The sequence below is a fragment of the Dermacentor silvarum genome, chromosome 4, assembly GCF_013339745.2.
Source record: "Dermacentor silvarum isolate Dsil-2018 chromosome 4, BIME_Dsil_1.4, whole genome shotgun sequence".
NCBI lineage: Eukaryota > Metazoa > Arthropoda > Arachnida > Ixodida > Ixodidae > Dermacentor > Dermacentor silvarum.
Genome location: NC_051157.2, coordinates 174,686,171 through 174,704,712, shown reverse-complemented (window position 1 = coordinate 174,704,712; position 18,542 = coordinate 174,686,171). Strand labels below are relative to the sequence as shown.

Here is an 18,542-nt window from a genome sequence, read left to right as displayed (position 1 = left end):
ACAACATGTTTGTCTGCAGTCAGATATGGCTCAATGCTCAGAAAACAATTATACCTCTCATCTGTACCGTTCGGTGCATAAATACATATTACTCTCCAGGTAACATCACTGTAATAAAAATCAACAACAATAAATCTACCACTTGGACATGAATAAACACTCTGTACATCTAGCCCCGGTAACTTTTTCAAAAATAGCAGGCATCCCGCTGACTTGCCCACCGCATGACTCACTGCAACGTAGTAGCGAGACGTGAAGCGAAGCATCACGCTCCGGGTCTGCTCCTCCCCTTCAACTTTTGTTTCTTGCACAGCCAACATGTCGAGGTCATGATCTACCAACAACCGGTATACTTGGCTCTGCTTTTTCTTTGCGGCTAGACCTCGCACGTTTAACGTAGCCAAACTAAACGACGCGTTGCGTGCCATGTTTTAACAGGAGGTAGCAGGACCCGAAGCATGACGCTTACCTTGCACGTCTAGCGCACGGCTAGACGTCTTCGGATCCGCCCGGTTGCCCGGTGTCCAGGTGCTGCCTCGGCGGCTCGTCGGTGGCCTTCCTCTCCGATTCGAGATTTGGCCGTGGCTTAAGGCTGGGGCGTCTCCCGGAGGACGCCTTCTGGTGCGCGGTCCCTTCAAGCGGACGCTTGACAGCCGGGTTGACTCTGCTGCTATGGGCTTGGCTCCCCTGCAAGCGCGGCTTCCTTGGTTCAGCTTGGGTGCCTTCTGTATCGCTGCTCTCCAACGTGTCGTCGTCAGCGGGAACGGGCGTTGCTGCCAGCTCGGTCACTGTTGCTGGCGGCTTGGTCGTAGCCTCCGTTGTCCCCTGGCTTTGCTTGCCTTCTGGTGTCTTTTCGCTGCGCGGTTCCTTTTGGGTTTCCAAGCTTCCGCTTCCCTTTGCTGCCTCCTCGGCTTCGGTCACGTCCATTAAGAGCTTCTCGGTGTAGTCGCTCACTCCTCGCCCAGTAGCTGCGGCGTAGGACCGCGTGCACTGAGCGTCTTCGTGTCCAAATCGTCTGCATATCGAGCACCGGGGCACTTTGCAGTCACGCCGGACATGTCCAGAGCCCTGACAGCGCAGGCACTGCATTGGTCGCCCCGGAACTACCACTAATGCTAGTTCTCTGGCGACCCGTACCTGGTGCGGTAGGTCTTCCAACTTCAAGCCAGTTTTCAACTTCATCAGCACCGTCCGGGCAGTCGAGTTCTTTTCTTGAACACCCGGCACCCGCCAACGCTCACGCTGTACGTCAACCACCTTGCCATAAGCGGCTAGCGCTGTACGGACGTCCTCGTCAGCTACGCCGTAAATAAGCCAGTGAAGGCGTAACTTGACTTGCCTGTCCTGTGGGTCCACGACGACGCAGCGCCGTCCCTTCACTTCCATTTCCTTCAAGGCTAGCAGCCGCTTGGTAGCGTCTGCATTGCACATGGTAACCGCCCAGACATGGTTAATCTGGTAGGCTCCGAGTGCAACAACTTCCGGCAGCATCCCGGCAAGAGCGAGGGCGTCCCTGAAATCTTCAACTCTGTAAGGCCGTGCTCGCACGTCACCATGCAGAAAAACTGTATTGGTAACGATGCGTCCTGTAGGCAGTTGTGGCAAAACAAAATGGTACTCATCTTCTTGTTTCCTGTTACCGCGGCTGGTAAGGGCCGCCATCGCCGCTCCAACGGAGCTCATGATCCTACGAACCGCACAGCACGGCTGCCGGAAGCAGAATGTGAACCACCGACGCCATGTGACGGACCTTCACACGTAGTTCGGACAGGTGCGCAACATCTCTTAGCGTCACTAAAAAAGAAAACTGCGTCGGCCGGGAATCGAACCCGGGCCACCCGCGTGGCAGGCGAGTATTCTACCACTGAACCACCGACGCTTTTTTTTTCTTTATTGCCGGTCTTCGACATACACACATAACATATACACTTTACACTGATAAAAGCAAAGACCGTCTTGGGTCCTTGCAGATAGTTAAAAACACTTGATCGCCACTAATTCATCCAATACATGTATCCATTCGGGTGGTTCTTTTTTTGCTCGGTAAGCTTCACGCAGATACAGCATGCTTTCCAAAAAATGATCTTTCGCAGGACGAATAACTAGCCTCTCGTGACGCACATCCATTCGTGTCTTCCAGACGCTGTGTAAACAAAGTGCCATAAACATATCACATGGCTTATCTGCGTTTTCAGTTGGCAGGAAGCGGATGCCGTATGGTGTAATCGGCAATTCTTCTTTCAACGTTCGTTGCAGGATGTCCCATAGGAACACCGCATCTGAACAATCAAGAAACATATGCTCAATAGTTTCCGGTTGCCTGCATCTCAGGCAGTTCACGGACCACGGTACAAAGATTCCCCTTTCCCTCAACCATGGCTTCACTGGAAGCGTTCCAGTGTGTAATTGAAAGAAAAACGTTTTTACGGATGACCGTATCGGCATCCGCTTGACTCTTTTCAGCACATTCCTTCCACTGGATTCAACATGGTACATTGAACGATAAACAGGCACTGGCAATGATACATCAAGTAAATCTTTGTAAAGTCTTTTGCGCTTAACAGATGCAAGGTAATCCATTGAAAAGCGCACGTATAAGAATTCAAAAGACAACACGACTTCTCCCAGGAAGCCTCTGATCCTAGGTCCTATTGTATAATTTGAGGACACAACAAATTGAGGCAGCGCATTACGCAAACGTGTTTGAAGGACTGCGCACAAAAACGGATCTTTTTGATCACGTAGAAACAAAAATCTGGACACGACTTGTCTTAAAAAAAGATGAGCTATCCCTAGGCCTCCACTTTTCACCGTCCTAAACAAATTAGTGCGGCTGGTGCGCTCCCAGACGGACCCCCAAATAAAGATGGCAAACTGCCTGTGTATTCTTTGTATGCTAACTCTTGATGCGCATAGTGCTTGCATCACATACCAAATTTTGGCCACTAAGAATACATTACACACCGTTGCTCGGGTGAACATTGACAGATCTCGTCCACCGAACTTCGCCGTTTTTGCCTTCATTTCTTCCACCTCTCCTTGCCAATAATCTTTCGTGTCCTGGTGGTGTTGTAGAGGTACCCCTAAGTACTTGGTCGGCAAATTTGTCCACTGTATTTTTGCAAAAAATGGAGGTGTGTCCTCCCACTGTCCATACCATATCCCAGTCGACTTGCCCCAATTAATTACGCTTCCTGTCATTTTACAATATTTTGTCACAACATTCACAGCATTGCTTACACTTTGCGCGTCGTCGCAAAAAACAGCGACGTCATCCGCGTATGCCAGCAGTTTTACTTCACTGTAACCCACCCTAAAACCTCTGATGTTGCTATCATCTAATATCTTTAGACACAATGGCTCGAGATATAGGGCAAACAGTAAAGGCGATAAACCACATCCCTGTCTCACGGAAGATCTGACTTGAATGCTGGTGCTGAGTGTTCTGTTAACTATCACTTTTGTGGAGATGTCTGCGTAGCACATTCTAATCCCTTCTGTTAAAATTGATCCCACGTTCACATGCTCCAAAACATCGAAAAGAATAGCGTGCGTCACCCTATCGAATGCTTTTTCCAAGTCCAATTGTAGCATGGCCACCCTACCAGAAAAGCCATCACAATGCTCAAGAACTGTTCTTGCTACGTGTATGTTAGTGGTAATTGACCTGCCCTTGATGCCACATGTTTGATGTGGCCCTATCAACCGTGTTATTATGCTTTGTAGCCTTCTACCCAAAAGTTTTGTGTATACTTTATAGTCTGTATTCGTTAGGCTGATTGGACGATAGGCTCGTACAGATAGGAGAGATGTGGAATCGGTGGATTTTGGTATCAGTACAATGTGGCTCTCGCGAAACGATGGCGGCAGTAACTGGTTTTCATAAGCTTCTGTGATTACGTGATAAAGGGTTGTAGCTATTTCTGTTTTGAAAAATTTATAGAATGCCCCACTCAATCCGTCGGGTCCTGGCGTTTTGCCAGGGCTCAAGTCATCTATAGCTTCCTCTATTTCTTTGATGCTAATTGGCATTTCTAATCTTTTTCGGTCTTCCTCTTCCAGTCCGGGCAAAAGGTGTAAGAATTCGCGATCGAAACCTTGTTCACATTGCGGTTCCTGTCCTAAAAGTTCGTCGTAATATTCTACAAAGGCGCGTTGGACGGTTTCTTTGTCCCGTACTACTACATTTTGGTATGTTATCGCATTTATCTCTTTTCTCGCGGCATAACTCTTTTCATCAGAAAGCGAGCGCTTTGTAGGTTCTTCCCCACACCATAAACGTTCTGCGCGTGCGCGTATAATTGCACCACGATATTTTTCCTTATCGACAAGTTCCAACTGTGCTTTCGTTTGCTTTATTTCTTTTGCGAAACATCCCGGATGGTTGCTCTCCATGCTTAAATAAAAGTTGAGCTCACTTTGTAATTCCATTTCTTTTCTTTTTTCCTGGTGGTGTAAAACACTGGATCTTTCTATCCCTGTTAACTTCGTGTCTTGCTTAAAACACTCCCACTTTTCTGTATAATCTTTTTGACCACCCGATAACAGCTCTTTGAGGCTGTCTTGAATTTTTTTACAAAGGTTTCGTCCTGCAGCAGTTTTTCATTGAATTTCCATAGTCCCCAGTTGAAACTTGACGGCTTTTTTGGACCAAGTGAAAAAAGAACCAAACTGTGGTCGCTAAAATAAACATGGCTGATTTCATAATCACTGCACAATGGTATCGCTTCCGCAGAAACATAGACACGATCCAGTCTTGCGTGGCTGTCCCCTTGAAAATGAGTGAACTGAGGTGAATCATTGTTGGCCAAAACGGCGCCTACATTCTCTAAATTATGTTCTTCCACCAGTGCTGCTAAACGTAGCGCACTTACATCGAGACCAGGCTGCTTACGGGCTCTGTCTTCCACTTTGCAGACACGGTTGAAGTCTCCCATGATGACTATGGTTCTCTCGCACTTCAAGTGACATTCCACGCATTCAAAAAACGCCCTTCGCTCGGCTGTTCTATTTGGCGCGTAAATGCAGATAACACGCCACTTCAGAGTACATAACAAAAAATCACACACTATAATGCGCCCGCTATCATCACTAAATACATTTTCAACACATATACCAATATTATTCCGGAGAAAGAGCGCACAGCCCCCCGCTCTTCCAACAGAATGGGAAACACACACATAATATCTTGTCATGAAAGGTTGCACTAGGCGGTCCGTCCCTTCCTCAGTTTCAATCTTTGTTTCCTGAACCGCAATAATGTCGAGATTCTTTTCGATGAACAGGCGGTTAAGCTGACATTGTTTCCTCCTTGCCGTAAGACCCCGCACGTTAATCGTGCCGACGCGTAAGGGTGTTTCGAGGCGTAGCTCCATTACTACATGAAGAGATCACAATCTATGCACTGCTATTGTCGGCTACGAAAGGTCACTCACATTGCCTTCACCTGTCTGCAGTCAGCTTGCACGTTTGACTGGCATTCCATCCGTAGCTCCAAAGTAGCAGCATTGCCTCCCCTCACCCCCCACTGAAACGGGCACAAACACACGCAAGCACGACGTATTAAGTCGGAGGTATCCCCGACACCTTTCTGTCCGGCGGTAGGTTTGGCGCCGGTCGAAAGGTAGGCCTCCGGCCAGTTGCTGTCTTCACAGGTGGTTCGCTCGCACTGGAGGTGCTCAACTTTTGCTCCCCTCCGGCACTTTCTTCGTGCGTTCTCTTGGCCGCTGCTGTCGCTTTGCTCGTTTCCGTGGTGTCCATGAGGCATGCATCATCCTGTGAAGTTGTTGCGGACGGTTGCTTCCCTGCACTTGCGTCGTTGTTTGTTTCAGCCTCTTTAGCAGGTGTAGGCGCGCCTGATGTCAATATGGCTTCACTCGCGACCTGCGTAAGATCGTGTTTCTCCGTCGTTACCGCCAAGTCTTTCTTCGAAGGCGGCGACAAGGTTGGTCCAGACGCACTGCAGATTTCCTCCGCGTCAACTTCGTCCATAAGGAGCTCGTTGACGATTTCCTCATTTTTTGGTGGCCCTGCGATGCTTGCGTACGTGCGTACGCACTGACTGTCTTCGTGGCCGAATCTTCGACAAACAGAACAACGCGGCACGCGGCACTCACGTCTGATGTGCCCCGTACGGTTGCACCGAAGACATAGGGGAGCACGACCTGCCACGACCACTAGCGCCATTATGCCTGCTATTCGTATCTGGTGCGGAAGATCATCAATTGTCAAGCCAGGCTTCAGCTTCAGGGACACCGTACGCATAGACGATCCCTTGTCCGTGACACCTTGTACACGCCAGCGTTCTTTTTGGATGTCAGATACTTTTCCGTACGGAACAAACGCCGCATGTACGTCATCGTCATGCACATTGTGCAGTAACCAGTGCAGCTTTAGCCGCACCTCCCGGTTATGCGGATCCACAACCAAACAGCGTCGTTCCTTGACTTGAACTTCCGCGTGCTTCAGCATCTTCTTCGTCGCCTCTGCACTCTCGAACGTCACAGCCCAGACGTGGTTCATCTGAAACGCCCCCAAGGCGACCACCTCAGGGAGCAATTCCAGATGAGCCAACGTGTCACGAAAATCTTCGACACGAAATGGCCTCGCTTTCACGTCACCGTGAAGAAAAACGGTGTTTAAAACACACGAACCTGTTGGCAGAGGCGGCAAAACAACGTGGTAATCCGGTTCAGCGGTAGCAGTCATCCTGTTTCCGCGGCTTGGCATAGCCGCAAACACCGCCCCTACGGAGCGCGACATTCAACGTCCGTACCGAACGGTAGCCGGAAGTAGAATCCTCTGAACCACCGACGCCATGTGACGGACCTTCACACGTAGTTCGGACAGGTGCGCAACAACACTTAGCGTCGCTGAAAAAGAATACTGCGTCGGCCGGGAATGGAACCCGGGCCACCCGCGTGGCAGGCGAGTATTCTACCACTGAACCACCGACGCCATGTGACGGACCTTCACACGTAGTTCGGACAGGTGCGCAACATCTCTTAGCGTCACTAAAAAAGTTGTCGCAGTTTCACCTGAAAGGCGAAGCATCAATTGCGATAGCAAATTTGTAGAGAGCTATACGGAGTAATGATATTACCTTTATCAGCTGTATAAATTCGGACATGCAGCAGCACCGGCAACGCGCAGAACTGTTGTCGACGCCGTCGGCGTTTTTCCCGCGTTCGCTCAAAATGCCTGCGGCGTTGGTGAGTGTTGCCGGAGCCTCTGATATAAATAGGCATTTGGTGCCGCAGCTAAACGTCGTCTCCCTTCCCTCCCCCTCCCCCCCTCCCCCACGGCCTCTCGCGCGTCGAAAGAAGGCGCGTTTGCTCTACATATATGATGATTGTAAAGGAGGAAAGAGACGCCTACTTCTGCAGCCCTTAAGGAAGCACGGCGCAGAACGCGCGTTTGTTCTCCGCCGTGCGTTCACTCGCCGTGAAAGAGCGCGTCCCTCGCGCCCTTTCACTCGCACATACAGCGTTCGGCGGCGCGCGGCGTCTGGCGCTGAGCCGTGCTCCCTCAAGGGCTGCAGAAGATAGCGCCAACCTTTCCCTTTCCCTCAAGAACCACTTATCATCATCATCATCATCGCGCGGCGACGATTTCATCTCGATTGACGTCATACGGAACCTCACGGCGACGGCGACGCCGACGGCAGAAATCTGCTTTTGAGTGTCCATATAATTGCTATCGCAATAAAAAGAAAACTGCGTCGGCCGGGAATCGAACCCGGGCCACCCGCGTGGCAGGCGAGTATTCTACCACTGAACCACCGACGCCATGTGACGGACCTTCATACGTAGTTCGGACAGGTGCGCAACATCTCTTAGCGTCACTAAAAAAAGAAAACTGCGTCGGCCGGGAATCGAACCCGGGCCACCCGCGTGGCAGGCGAGTATTCTACCACTGAACCACCGACGCCATGTGACGGACCTTCACACGTAGTTCGGACAGGTGCGCAACAACACTTAGCGTCGCTGAAAAAGAAAACTGCGTCGGCCGGGAATCGAACCCGGGCCACCCGCGTGGCAGGCGAGTATTCTACCACTGAACCACCGACGCTTTTTTTTCTTTTTCTTTTTTTTTATTGCCGTCGTCGACGTACAAAATCAAATGTTACAAATGATAAAACGTGCCAGCCACACTTTGGCCAACACAGCACTAAAATCTTTTCAGTGACACCAGTTCATCCAATACAGACATCCATTGTGGTGGATCAGGCAGTACTTTGTATGCGTCTCTCACGTAAACAACACTCTCAATGAAGTGTTCTCGCACCGGTTTCACAACGATGTCTGCATGTTCAAATTGCATGCGAGTTTTCCACATCGCGTGGAGCCCCAGGACCATAATGAGGTCATACGGTACTTCCTCTGAGGTATCTATTGGCAAGAAGCGTATTCCATACGGGTCCAGGGGTAACTGCTTCTTCAGCGTTCTCTGCAGAACGTCCCAGTGAAAGATCGGGTCCCAGCAATCTAGGAAAACATGTTCTATTGTTTCTGGTTTTTTACATAAAAAGCAGTCCGTTGTCCAGGGGATGAAAATACCCTTGCTATGAAGCCAGGTCTTAACGGGAAGTGTGTTTGTATGTAATTTGAAAAAGAAAGACTTAGTTGATGGCCTTACTGGCATTTTCTTGACTCTTTTTAGAACGTCCTGTCCGGGGCCTCCACGGTGTGGCGAACGGTACAAAGGTACAGGTAGCATCGTGTCCACAAGATCTCTGTACAATTGTTTTTTTGTAACGATGGACAGATACTGCAGCGAAAAACGCACATTCAACATCCTATGCGCCAGCACCACTTCACGCAGGTACCCAGTCACGGTTCCCGGCATGTTCTGAGCCGACGAAACAACAAATCCTGGAAGAAGTCTACTCAGCCGTACTTGAATTAGTGTTCGAAGAAAGGGATCATTTTGATCCCGCAGAAACACAAAGCGTGACACAATTTGTCGCAAAAACAAGTGAACCAGACCAAGCCCACCTTTCTTGACCGGGAAAAACAAATTTGTTCGACTCGTCCTCTCCCAGGTAGAGGCCCAAATGAAAGTGGCGAAAATGCGGTGAATTTTTTGTACGCTTACCCGCGCAGCACACAACACATACATAACATACCATATCTTGGAAACTAAAAAAAGGTTGCAAACAGTGGCTCTAGAAAACATTGACAATTGCTTGCCTCTCCAACCGTCAGCCTTTTCCTTTGCTGTCGAAACTTGGTCGAGCCAGTACTGTTCGGGCTCACGGTAACTTCCGAGAGGCACCCCCAGGTACTGTGTAGGTAATCTTGACCAATTCATTCGAGAAAAGGTCTCCGGCTTGTCTTCCCAACTCCCATGCGAGAAGCCATAACTTTTATCCCAGTTTATCTGGGCTCCAGTTGAATTGCAAAACTTTTCGACAACAGCAGTTGCCTCTATAATGCTCGCTTTATCAGTGCAGAAAATCGCGATGTCGTCTGCATACGCCAATATTTTAACGTGTGCTGCCTGTAGTCGATAGCCTGTTATGCGTTCGTTGTTTTTAATGGCCAAGCAGAGTGGCTCGAGATAAGCAGCAAACAGAAGGGGCGAAAGCGGGCATCCTTGACGCACCGACGAGAGCACACGAAAGCTATCGGTGAGCTCCCCATTAACAATAATTCGCGTTGAGCAGTTCTTGTACGCCATCATGACACCTTCCGTTATCACACTGCCAACATTCGTGTGTTCAAGTATGTATAGTAGAGCCTTGTGCGAGACGAGGTCGAAGGCTTTTGCCAAATCGATCTGCATCATCGCGACGTAATCGCCAATCGCATCGCAACACTCTAGCACACTTCGAGCCACGTGTACATTTGTTGTAATACTGCGCCCCTTAATGCCACAAGTCTGGTGCGGCCCTACCACTGTTTTGATGACACTTTGCAGTCGTTTTGCTAAAACTTTCGTGAATATTTTATAGTCAACGTTGGCTAGAGTTATCGGGCGATATGAGCCAGGCAACAAGCGTTTCTTTTCATCATCACTCTTCGGGATTAGCACAATATGCGAGGTTGTGAAGGACAAGGGCAATCTTTTTCGGTAATAGGCTTCGCTGATAACTAGATGGAGGACATGAGCCAGCGCTGACTTAAACGTTTTATAGAAAATAGCCCCTAAGCCATCAGGCCCAGGTGCTTTACCGGGCGCCAACTCGTCTATTGCGCACTCTATCTCACTCAGGGTAATGGGATGTTCTAGCCGTGTCTTAACTTCTTCATCGAGCTTTGGCATCAATGAAAGGAATTCCGTCTGGTAGCCATCTTTAGGTTCACGTGGTTGACCTAAGAAGGCTTTGAAGTGATCGACGATCCCTTGTTTGATGTCGTTTTTGTCGGACGTGATGTCATTGCCTTTAGCTAGCTGGCGGATTTCCTTCCGACATGCGTACCTTTTCTCGTCTGAGAGAGCTCGTTTTGTTGGCGCTTCTCCCGCCCACAGCTTCTCAGACCTTGATCGCACAACGCGGCTTTGTATTTCTCAGAGTCTATCCTTTCGAGTTCGGCTTTCACTTCCTTTATTTCGTTAACATACACACCAGGCTGGACACTTTCCATGCAGATGAAAAATTGCAGTTGCTGGCGAAGGTTCGTTTCTGCCTGTTTCAGGTTATGCCGAAGGACACTGCTTCTTTCAATAGCCATAGTTTTAACTTTCTGTTTAAATTCTTCCCATTTAATGGCGAAGCTTGCTAATTCGACTGAAATCAGGTTTTCTAGTTCCTTCGCAACGGCATCAACGAAAGCATCGTCATCCAGCAACTGCGCGTTCAATTTCCAGTGGTCCCAGTTAAAGGTGTGTTTGATCTGTCTTTTCCCGAAAGTGGCAGTTACCAAGCAGCGATCGCTATATGCAATGGGTTGCACATCATATTCACTACACAAGGGCACCAATTCGGCTGACACATATAATCTATCTAGCCGAGCGTGGCTATCACGCTGGAAGTGGGTAAACTGCGGGTGAGTACCGCTGGCGAAGACACTACCGATATCTTCCAAGTCGTAATCGTGCACCAGCGCATTTAGCAATACAGCACTCTTATCGCGAACGCGTGAAACTTTTGCGCGATCGTCAGCAGTGCACACACAGTTAAAATCCCCCAGCAGTATGACCACCTTGTGGCAGTTTACGTACGCTTCAAGTCGCTCAAAGAAGATTCGCCGGTTTGTTTCAATATTCGGCGCGTAGATACAAATGACTCGGAAATCCATATCGCAATAACAAAAATCAGCCACTAAAAGGCGACCTGTTTCACACGAAAACACTGACTTCACACAAATGCCAAAGTTTCTTCGAATGAATATAGCGCAACCACCTGATCCACCAACAGCGTGAGAAACACACACGTCGAAGTGCGCACGAAAATTGGACACCATTCTGTCGGTTAGCTCTTGGCTCTCTATTTTGGTTTCTTGGATTCCCACAAGATGCAAGTCATTATCTAAGAGTAGGCGACTTAGCTGACATTGCCGCCTTCTTGCACCGAGCCCTCGTACATTTAACGTGGCTACACGTAGCGCTCCTTCGATATTAGCTGCCATGGCTACACGGTAGAATGGTGCCCGTCACAGTTACGCAGGGGCGAGTGTTGATAATGACGCGCCGATAACCGCGTTGAGTGCCACAAATGGGAACACAACCCGACCTCTCGAAAACAACACTGACATGCAACTCGGGCCCTCGTTCCTGACACATATCCAAGAGAATAGCGCTCAGGGTGACGGCCATTGCACTCACGAACCCCCCAACCCGCCTCAAGCAAAACACAGTACAGAACTACGGAGGCGGTTTACCCGCCTGCCGTGGATCGGCCGTAATGTTCGGCCGCAGCTTCAAGGTTGGTCTCCTCATACCTGGCGCTTTGGGCGGTGGCTCGTCTCCGCCGCTGCTGTCCTGCGTCGTAGCCAGGCTATTGGTCTGGTCGCGCGGGCGTTTCCCCGCCTGCAGAGAGAGAGAGAGAGTAGATTTTAATGAAGAGAAGGGAGGAGAGGTCGGCCTGGAGAGCGTGTCTCTAGCCTGCTACTCCTCACTGGGGTAAGGGGAAGTGGGTGACACAGAGAGAGGTAGGTGACAGGTGATTATGATATCGTACAAGGAGCTACTATTTACACACGTTGTCCAATACGCGGTTGTGCACTTTTCACACACTACACGCAGGAGTAGTGTTGTCCGCACAGAACGTCATCGCACAAACACATTTCGCGCACTGCACACTGCACAGGTCCTAGAGACGACCGTCTAAGCCCGTCTCACACATAAAGTTCAGAAGTGATCTTATGGTGCGCTGGGCATGATCAACGCTTCTCCATGCGCCTAAAATCTTGGATTCCGAAAAGGGGCGGGAGGCCAAAGAGTCAACACTACGTTTTAGTGTCCTTCGCTCGGTCGCATATTGAGGGCACACGCAAAGTATGTGTTCTATTGTCTCGGGAGTGTGACAGACGCTACAATCAGGGTCTCGTTCTCGTCCAATCTTGTGAAGGTATTTGCGAGTGTACGCCACACCAAGCCGTAATCGATGGATTAGTGTTTCCTGGCCTCTCCGCATCCGAAGTGGAAGTCGGAATCGCAAGCCGGCGTCAAGTCTATAGAGGCGCTCTTGCCGATGTTCGGGGTTGTCCCATTGTCGCTCCATAGACGTTTTGATGGAGTTGTGTAGCAAGGCGTTGATGTCATAACGGCAAAAGGGAAGTTTTATAATCTTCCCGTCAGTGTGCGCAATTTTTGCTTCCGCGTCAACCTGCTCATTTCCGGCTATTCCACAGTGGCTGGGAATCCACTGCAGTGCAATGTTATGTCCGGATTGAGACGCCTCGGTGAGCAGAGCCATGATGTCGTATATTAGAGGGCTATATGCGCTTCTGGGATTCATATAATTGCTTATGAGTTGCAGCGCCGGTTTTGAGTCGCAGAACACTGTCCAGTTAGCCAGGTTTTGTTGTAGTATGCAGCGGACTGCTTCTCGAATGCCGGTCAACTCAGCTGCTGTAGACGATGTTTTGTGTCCTATCTTGAACCGCTGCGTAATCCCCATTGCAGGTACCGTGTAAGCTGCCGCGGAAGAGGTCTGTGTAACAGAACCATCTGCAAAAACATGTTCGGTATATCCGTACTTGTAAGCAATGTAGGATAACGCGAAATGTTTGAGACCCGCAAGTGGCATTTTCGACTTTTTCGTTATTCCGGGGATTGAGGTTTTCACCGTCGGCTTTGCCATCGTCCAGAGTGGAGCTTCCGGTATGCCATGTGGTGCGAAGTCCGACGGCAGTAGATCCCGTTGCGACAATACGGCTCCTGAGTAGGCGGCGTCAGGCCGTATACTTGTGACATTTGTCAGTGGATGATTCCTATGCCTTGTCAGTAGCCTTAAATGCACTCGCATTGGCTCATGTTGCAGATACACTCGAGCTGGGCATGCGCGTGCCTCTGCAATAGTGCCCCATGTGGAAGTACATCGTGGTAACCCTAGGCAAATTCTTAGTGCGCGAGCCTGAGCTCCTTCAAGTGTGCGGAGGGCAGATGAACTAATCCGAGAAAGTACAGGTGCGCTGTAGCGGAGGTATCCAACAAAAAGTGCCTGGTAGAGCTGCAGAATAGATGATTGGGATGGCCCCCACGATTTTCCAGACATATGTCGAATGATTTGTGCAAAGCTGTCCAGCTTTTTTCTCAATGCAGAGATGTGTTTCGACCAAGATAAGTCACGGTCGATGGTGACTCCGAGAAACTTATAGTGGGTTACCGAAGGTATAATCTTGCCATCAATCATGACGGGGTAGCGGGCCATTGACTTCCTGGTAAATGTCATGGCTACACTCTTAGTCGGTGAGAGCTGAAGTCCACGACTATTTAGGTATTGCGACGTTATTGACACTGCACGCTGTAGCTTCGTTTGTACTTGTAAGCGCGTTAAGCTCGTGGTCCATATACAGATGTCATCTGCGTACACAGAGACCGAGACTGCGCCTGTGAGTTCTTTGACGAGTCCAACGAGAACAACATTAAATAAGGTTGGGCTCAGTACACCTCCTTGAGGCACCCCACGGTAGACAGGATGGTTCCTTGTATGACCGTCTAGAGTTGTCATAAATATCGTTCTCTCTCGAAGATAGCTGGCTATCCACTGATGCATACGGCCACCAATGCCATATTCTTCAAGGGCATTTAAAATTGCATCATGTAGAACATTGTCAAATGCACCCTTGATATCCAGAAAGACAGCAGCCGTCAATCGACGGCGACGTTTCTGATGTTCAACAGTCGTTACTAGATCAATAACGCTGTCGATTGACGATCTACCCTTTCGGAAACCTGTCATAGCGTCTGGATATATATTACGCTTCTCCAAAAACCATTCTAGGCGCATCAAAACCATCCGTTCCATGGTTTTTCCTATACAACTGGCAAGCGCCACTGGTCTGTAGGAGAGCATATCATGGGGTGACTTGCCTGGCTTCAATAATGCCACGATCTTGCTTGTCTTCCAATGTGCAGGCACAGTTCCCGAGGCCCAAGAGAGATTATATAAAGCCAGAAGCTCTTCAGTCGCTCGAGGGCCCAGATGGCGTAGGGTAGAATAGGTAATGCCATCAGGCCCTGGCGCACTTGAGTGTATTGAAGAAGAGATCGCAGCACGTAGCTCTTGCAGCGTGAATGGAAGGTCGAGACGATCGTCCACTGTTGGGGGAGCGCACCTGAACAGCGTAGATACCACTGTTGTAGAGCCGGAGAGATGTAAGCAGAAATCTTCCGCGATCTCCTTCTCACTGCGCATCTGATTGATAGCCAGAGCTCGGAAGGGACGTCGTTGTTGTGGAGTAGATGGCAAGGCTCGTACAACATGCCATATCGTGGACAATGGTTTTCTTGGGTCCAGGCTGCTGCAAAATGACCTCCAACGCTGTCTGTCGAGCTTTTCCAAGCGTCTTTGAATTTTCTTTTGCACACGACGTGACGTCCTCAAGTCAGATATCAATTTAGTTCGCCTGTATTTCCTCTCGGCGCGACGACGGACTGCCCGCAGATGCTCATATACAACATCAACGGATGTTCTGGAATGTGATGTTGTGACGATGTCTGTTGTTGCGTGCATTGCTGCTGTAATTCGCTCTTCGATCTCTTGCGGAGAAGTTATACAGCCGCAGGAGTCTTCCAGTTTGGTTTGAAAAGCATCCCAGTCAGTGCGTTGTGCATGACGATTAGGGAGTCTCGTGAACCATCTCAATTGTACATAAGTAGGTAGGTGATCACTGCCGTACGTTTCAGCATCTGTGCACCAGGCAAGAAGATCGTCAGTGTTGGTGAGCTACAGGTCAAGAAGGGCCGATGCCTCGTCATTGACCCCGCCAACCAGGATGTACGCTTAAAAGTGCATTGGCTGCTGCACACCGTTCCTGACGAGGACGTGCGTCTTGCCTTCGCGCCGTTTGGAAAGGTCACGGACGTCGCCCGCGACCGGTGGCGGGTGCATGGCGTGGCTGACAAGAACTCTACCACAAGACTGGTTACGCTGAAGTTGAAGCCGGGCGTAATGCTTGACGACCTGCCACACCAGGTGAGCGTCTCCGGCGAGCTGGCTCTTGTGGTTGTGCCGGGAAGGGCCCCTCTCTGCCTACGCTGCCGCGGGACGGGCCGTATTCGTCGCGACTGCCGCATTCCGCGGTGTGGTGCCTGCCGACGCCTGCAAGTTAGCGAGCCCGGTATGGGTGTCCATGTCTTCCTGTTCAGGGGCGGTGGAGGCCGCTCCCGGATCAGGTGGGCTCTCTTCCTCACGGTTCGGCATGGCTACAGTGCCCTCTACTTGTTTTTGTTGTTCAGTGGCGACGGCTTCATCAACATGTTGCCCCTGTTTCTGAGGTCGTGCCTCCGACTCTGCCACCTCGCCAGCTGCTTCCTTAGCCATGGTCGATGTGTCTTCCATATCCGCCTCGTCCATGAGTAGGGCGGAGTTGTCGTCGTTGCTCACGGGTCCGGTGACGCTAGCGTACGTCCGCTCGCACTGACTCTCTTCGTGACCGAAGCGTCGGCAGGCACCACACCGCGGAATGCGGCAGTCGCGACGAATACGGCCCGTCCCGCGGCAGCGTAGGCAGAGAGGGGCCCTTCCCGGCACAACCACAAGAGCCAGCTCGCCGGAGACGCTCACCTGGTGTGGCAGGTCGTCAAGCATTACGCCCGGCTTCAACTTCAGCGTAACCAGTCTTGTGGTAGAGTTCTTGTCAGCCACGCCATGCACCCGCCACCGGTCGCGGGCGACGTCCGTGACCTTTCCAAACGGCGCGAAGGCAAGACGCACGTCCTCGTCAGGAACGGTGTGCAGCAGCCAATGCACTTTTAAGCGTACATCCTGGTTGGCGGGGTCAATGACGAGGCATCGGCCCTTCTTGACCTGTAGCTCACCAACACTGACGATCTTCTTCACAGCTTCGTTGTCTTTGAAGGTCACGGCCCAAACATGGCTCATACGGTAGACCCGAGAGCCACCACTTCCGGCAGGAGCGATAACGGGGCGAGCGCATCGCGGAAATCTTCCACCCGGTATGGGCGGGCCCTGGTGTCACAATGTAAAAAAACTGTGTTCACAACAAAACGCCCTGTTGGCAAACTCGGCAAAACAACTTGGTACTCGTTGTCCGCAACGACACTCCTGTTACCGCGGCCGCTCTGGGTCGCTGAAGCCGCTCCTACGGAGCCCGTCATCATGCGTCCGTCACGCTCGGTGGCCGGAAGCAGAATCCTGAACCACCGACGCCATGTGACGGACCTTCACACGTAGTTCGGACAGGTGCGCAACAACACTTAGCGTCGCTGAAAAAGAAAACTGCGTCGGCCGGGAATCGAACCCGGGCCACCCGCGTGGCAGGCGAGTATTCTACCACTGAACCACCGACGCCATGTGACGGACCTTCACACGTAGTTCGGACAGGTGCGCAACATCTCTTAGCGTCACTAAAAAAGAAAACTGCGTCGGCCGGGAATCGAACCCGGGCCACCCGCGTGGCAGGCGAGTATTCTACCACTGAACCACCGACGCCATGCGACGGACCTTCACACGTAGTTCGGACAGGTGCGCAACAACACTTAGCGTCGCTGAAAAAGAAAACGGCGTCGGCCGGGAATCGAACCCGGGCCACCCGCGTGGCAGGCGAGTATTCTACCACTGAACCACCGACGCCATGTGACGGACCTTCACACGTAGTTCGGACAGGTGCGCAACAACACTTAGCGTCGCTGAAAAAGAAAACTGCGTCGGCCGGGAATCGAACCCGGGCCACCCGCGTGGCAGGCGAGTATTCTACCACTGAACCACCGACGCTTTTCTTTTTTTTAGACTTTTTATTTCAGCAACCAAATACAAATGGGTGGTTAAAAATTGTCAGCCTACTTTGGTTGACATAAGGCATTAAAATTTCTGGATTTTTGACAGTTCATCAAATACGCTGATCCAGTGAGGTGGTTCCGCTTGTACTCGATACACATCGAGTATGTAGCACACATTTTCCACAAAATTCTCCCTTGCCGATCGCGCGTTAACGTCAGCGTGTCTGACGGCCATACGTGTTCTCCACAAACAATGGAGGCCCAGTAGCATGATCATATCGTAAGGTATGCCGTTTTCATTGTCTACGGGTAAGTATCTTATGCCAATAGGAGTTATGGGTAATTCTTTTTTCAGCCTTCTTTGCATCACATCCCAAAAAAATATCGCGTCCCAACAATCTATGAACGCATGCTCAAGTGTTTCTGGCTTTTTGCACAGTAGACAATTAGTTGTCCATGGCACGAATATGGCCTTTTCAGCAAGCCACGTTTTAACTGGGATAGTATTAGTGTGTAACTTAAAGAAGAATGACTTTGTACCAGGTTTCACAGGCATCCGCTTAACTCTTTTTAAAACATCATTTCCGGACCTCCATAGTTTATAGATCTATACATGGGAACTGGCAACATGACATCAATCAAATCTTTGTAAAGGATCTTTTTTGTTACAACACTTAGATACTCCAACGAGAATCGAGCCGTTAAGAATTGAAATGAGGCTACCACCTCCTTTGTATATCCCTTGACTCTTCCATTTAATTCGCTCACACTAGATACAATAAAATCTGGAAGCACACTTCTTAGTCGTACTTGCATCATTGAACGTAAGAAAGGGTTCTCCTGGTCCCTCAAGAACATGAAACGGGAAACAAGTTGCCGAACAAACAAGTGTGTGAGTCCAAGACCTCCCTGTCGAACAGACCGAAACAAATTGGTCCGACTTACCCTCTCCCAACAGGAGCCCCAAATGTACACCGCGAACACCCTATGCATTTTCTGAACGTTCGCACGAGACATGCACAAAAATTGCAGCACATACCATACTTTGGCCACTAAAAAAAGGTTACAGACAGTAGCCTTGGCAAACATGGATAGGTTTCGGCCCTGCCATCCTATCGCTTTCTCCCTTATCCTTGGCGTAACTTCGTCCCAATATTCTGCGCTCCTGTCATAATGCTCAAGGGGCACAC

General features: G+C 50.2%; 1 protein-coding gene and 9 non-coding genes across 10 annotated transcripts; all 10 read right to left on the bottom strand.

Annotated features, from left to right (window-relative positions):
* Positions 1-1,808: 1,808 nt before the first annotated feature.
* Positions 1,809-1,879, bottom strand: Trnag-gcc (transfer RNA glycine (anticodon GCC)). The gene has a single exon. It is a non-coding gene; the product is annotated as a tRNA-Gly (tRNA).
* Positions 1,880-5,562: 3,683 nt separating this feature from the next.
* On the bottom strand, positions 5,563-6,762 carry LOC119449053 (uncharacterized). The gene has a single exon (XM_037712246.2). The coding sequence runs from the start codon at positions 6,760-6,762 to the stop codon at positions 5,563-5,565; it is 1,200 nt and encodes a 399-aa protein (XP_037568174.1).
* A 124-nt stretch (positions 6,763-6,886) lies between these two features.
* Positions 6,887-6,957, bottom strand: Trnag-gcc (transfer RNA glycine (anticodon GCC)). Its single transcript has one exon. It is a non-coding gene; the product is annotated as a tRNA-Gly (tRNA).
* A 759-nt stretch (positions 6,958-7,716) lies between these two features.
* Trnag-gcc (transfer RNA glycine (anticodon GCC)) lies at positions 7,717-7,787 on the bottom strand. The gene has a single exon. It is a non-coding gene; the product is annotated as a tRNA-Gly (tRNA).
* A 71-nt stretch (positions 7,788-7,858) lies between these two features.
* Positions 7,859-7,929, bottom strand: Trnag-gcc (transfer RNA glycine (anticodon GCC)). Its single transcript has one exon. It is a non-coding gene; the product is annotated as a tRNA-Gly (tRNA).
* A 70-nt stretch (positions 7,930-7,999) lies between these two features.
* On the bottom strand, positions 8,000-8,070 carry Trnag-gcc (transfer RNA glycine (anticodon GCC)). Its single transcript has one exon. It is a non-coding gene; the product is annotated as a tRNA-Gly (tRNA).
* An 8,783-nt stretch (positions 8,071-16,853) lies between these two features.
* Trnag-gcc (transfer RNA glycine (anticodon GCC)) lies at positions 16,854-16,924 on the bottom strand. Its single transcript has one exon. It is a non-coding gene; the product is annotated as a tRNA-Gly (tRNA).
* A 70-nt stretch (positions 16,925-16,994) lies between these two features.
* Positions 16,995-17,065, bottom strand: Trnag-gcc (transfer RNA glycine (anticodon GCC)). Its single transcript has one exon. It is a non-coding gene; the product is annotated as a tRNA-Gly (tRNA).
* A 70-nt stretch (positions 17,066-17,135) lies between these two features.
* Positions 17,136-17,206, bottom strand: Trnag-gcc (transfer RNA glycine (anticodon GCC)). Its single transcript has one exon. It is a non-coding gene; the product is annotated as a tRNA-Gly (tRNA).
* A 70-nt stretch (positions 17,207-17,276) lies between these two features.
* Trnag-gcc (transfer RNA glycine (anticodon GCC)) lies at positions 17,277-17,347 on the bottom strand. Its single transcript has one exon. It is a non-coding gene; the product is annotated as a tRNA-Gly (tRNA).
* Positions 17,348-18,542: the final 1,195 nt, after the last annotated feature.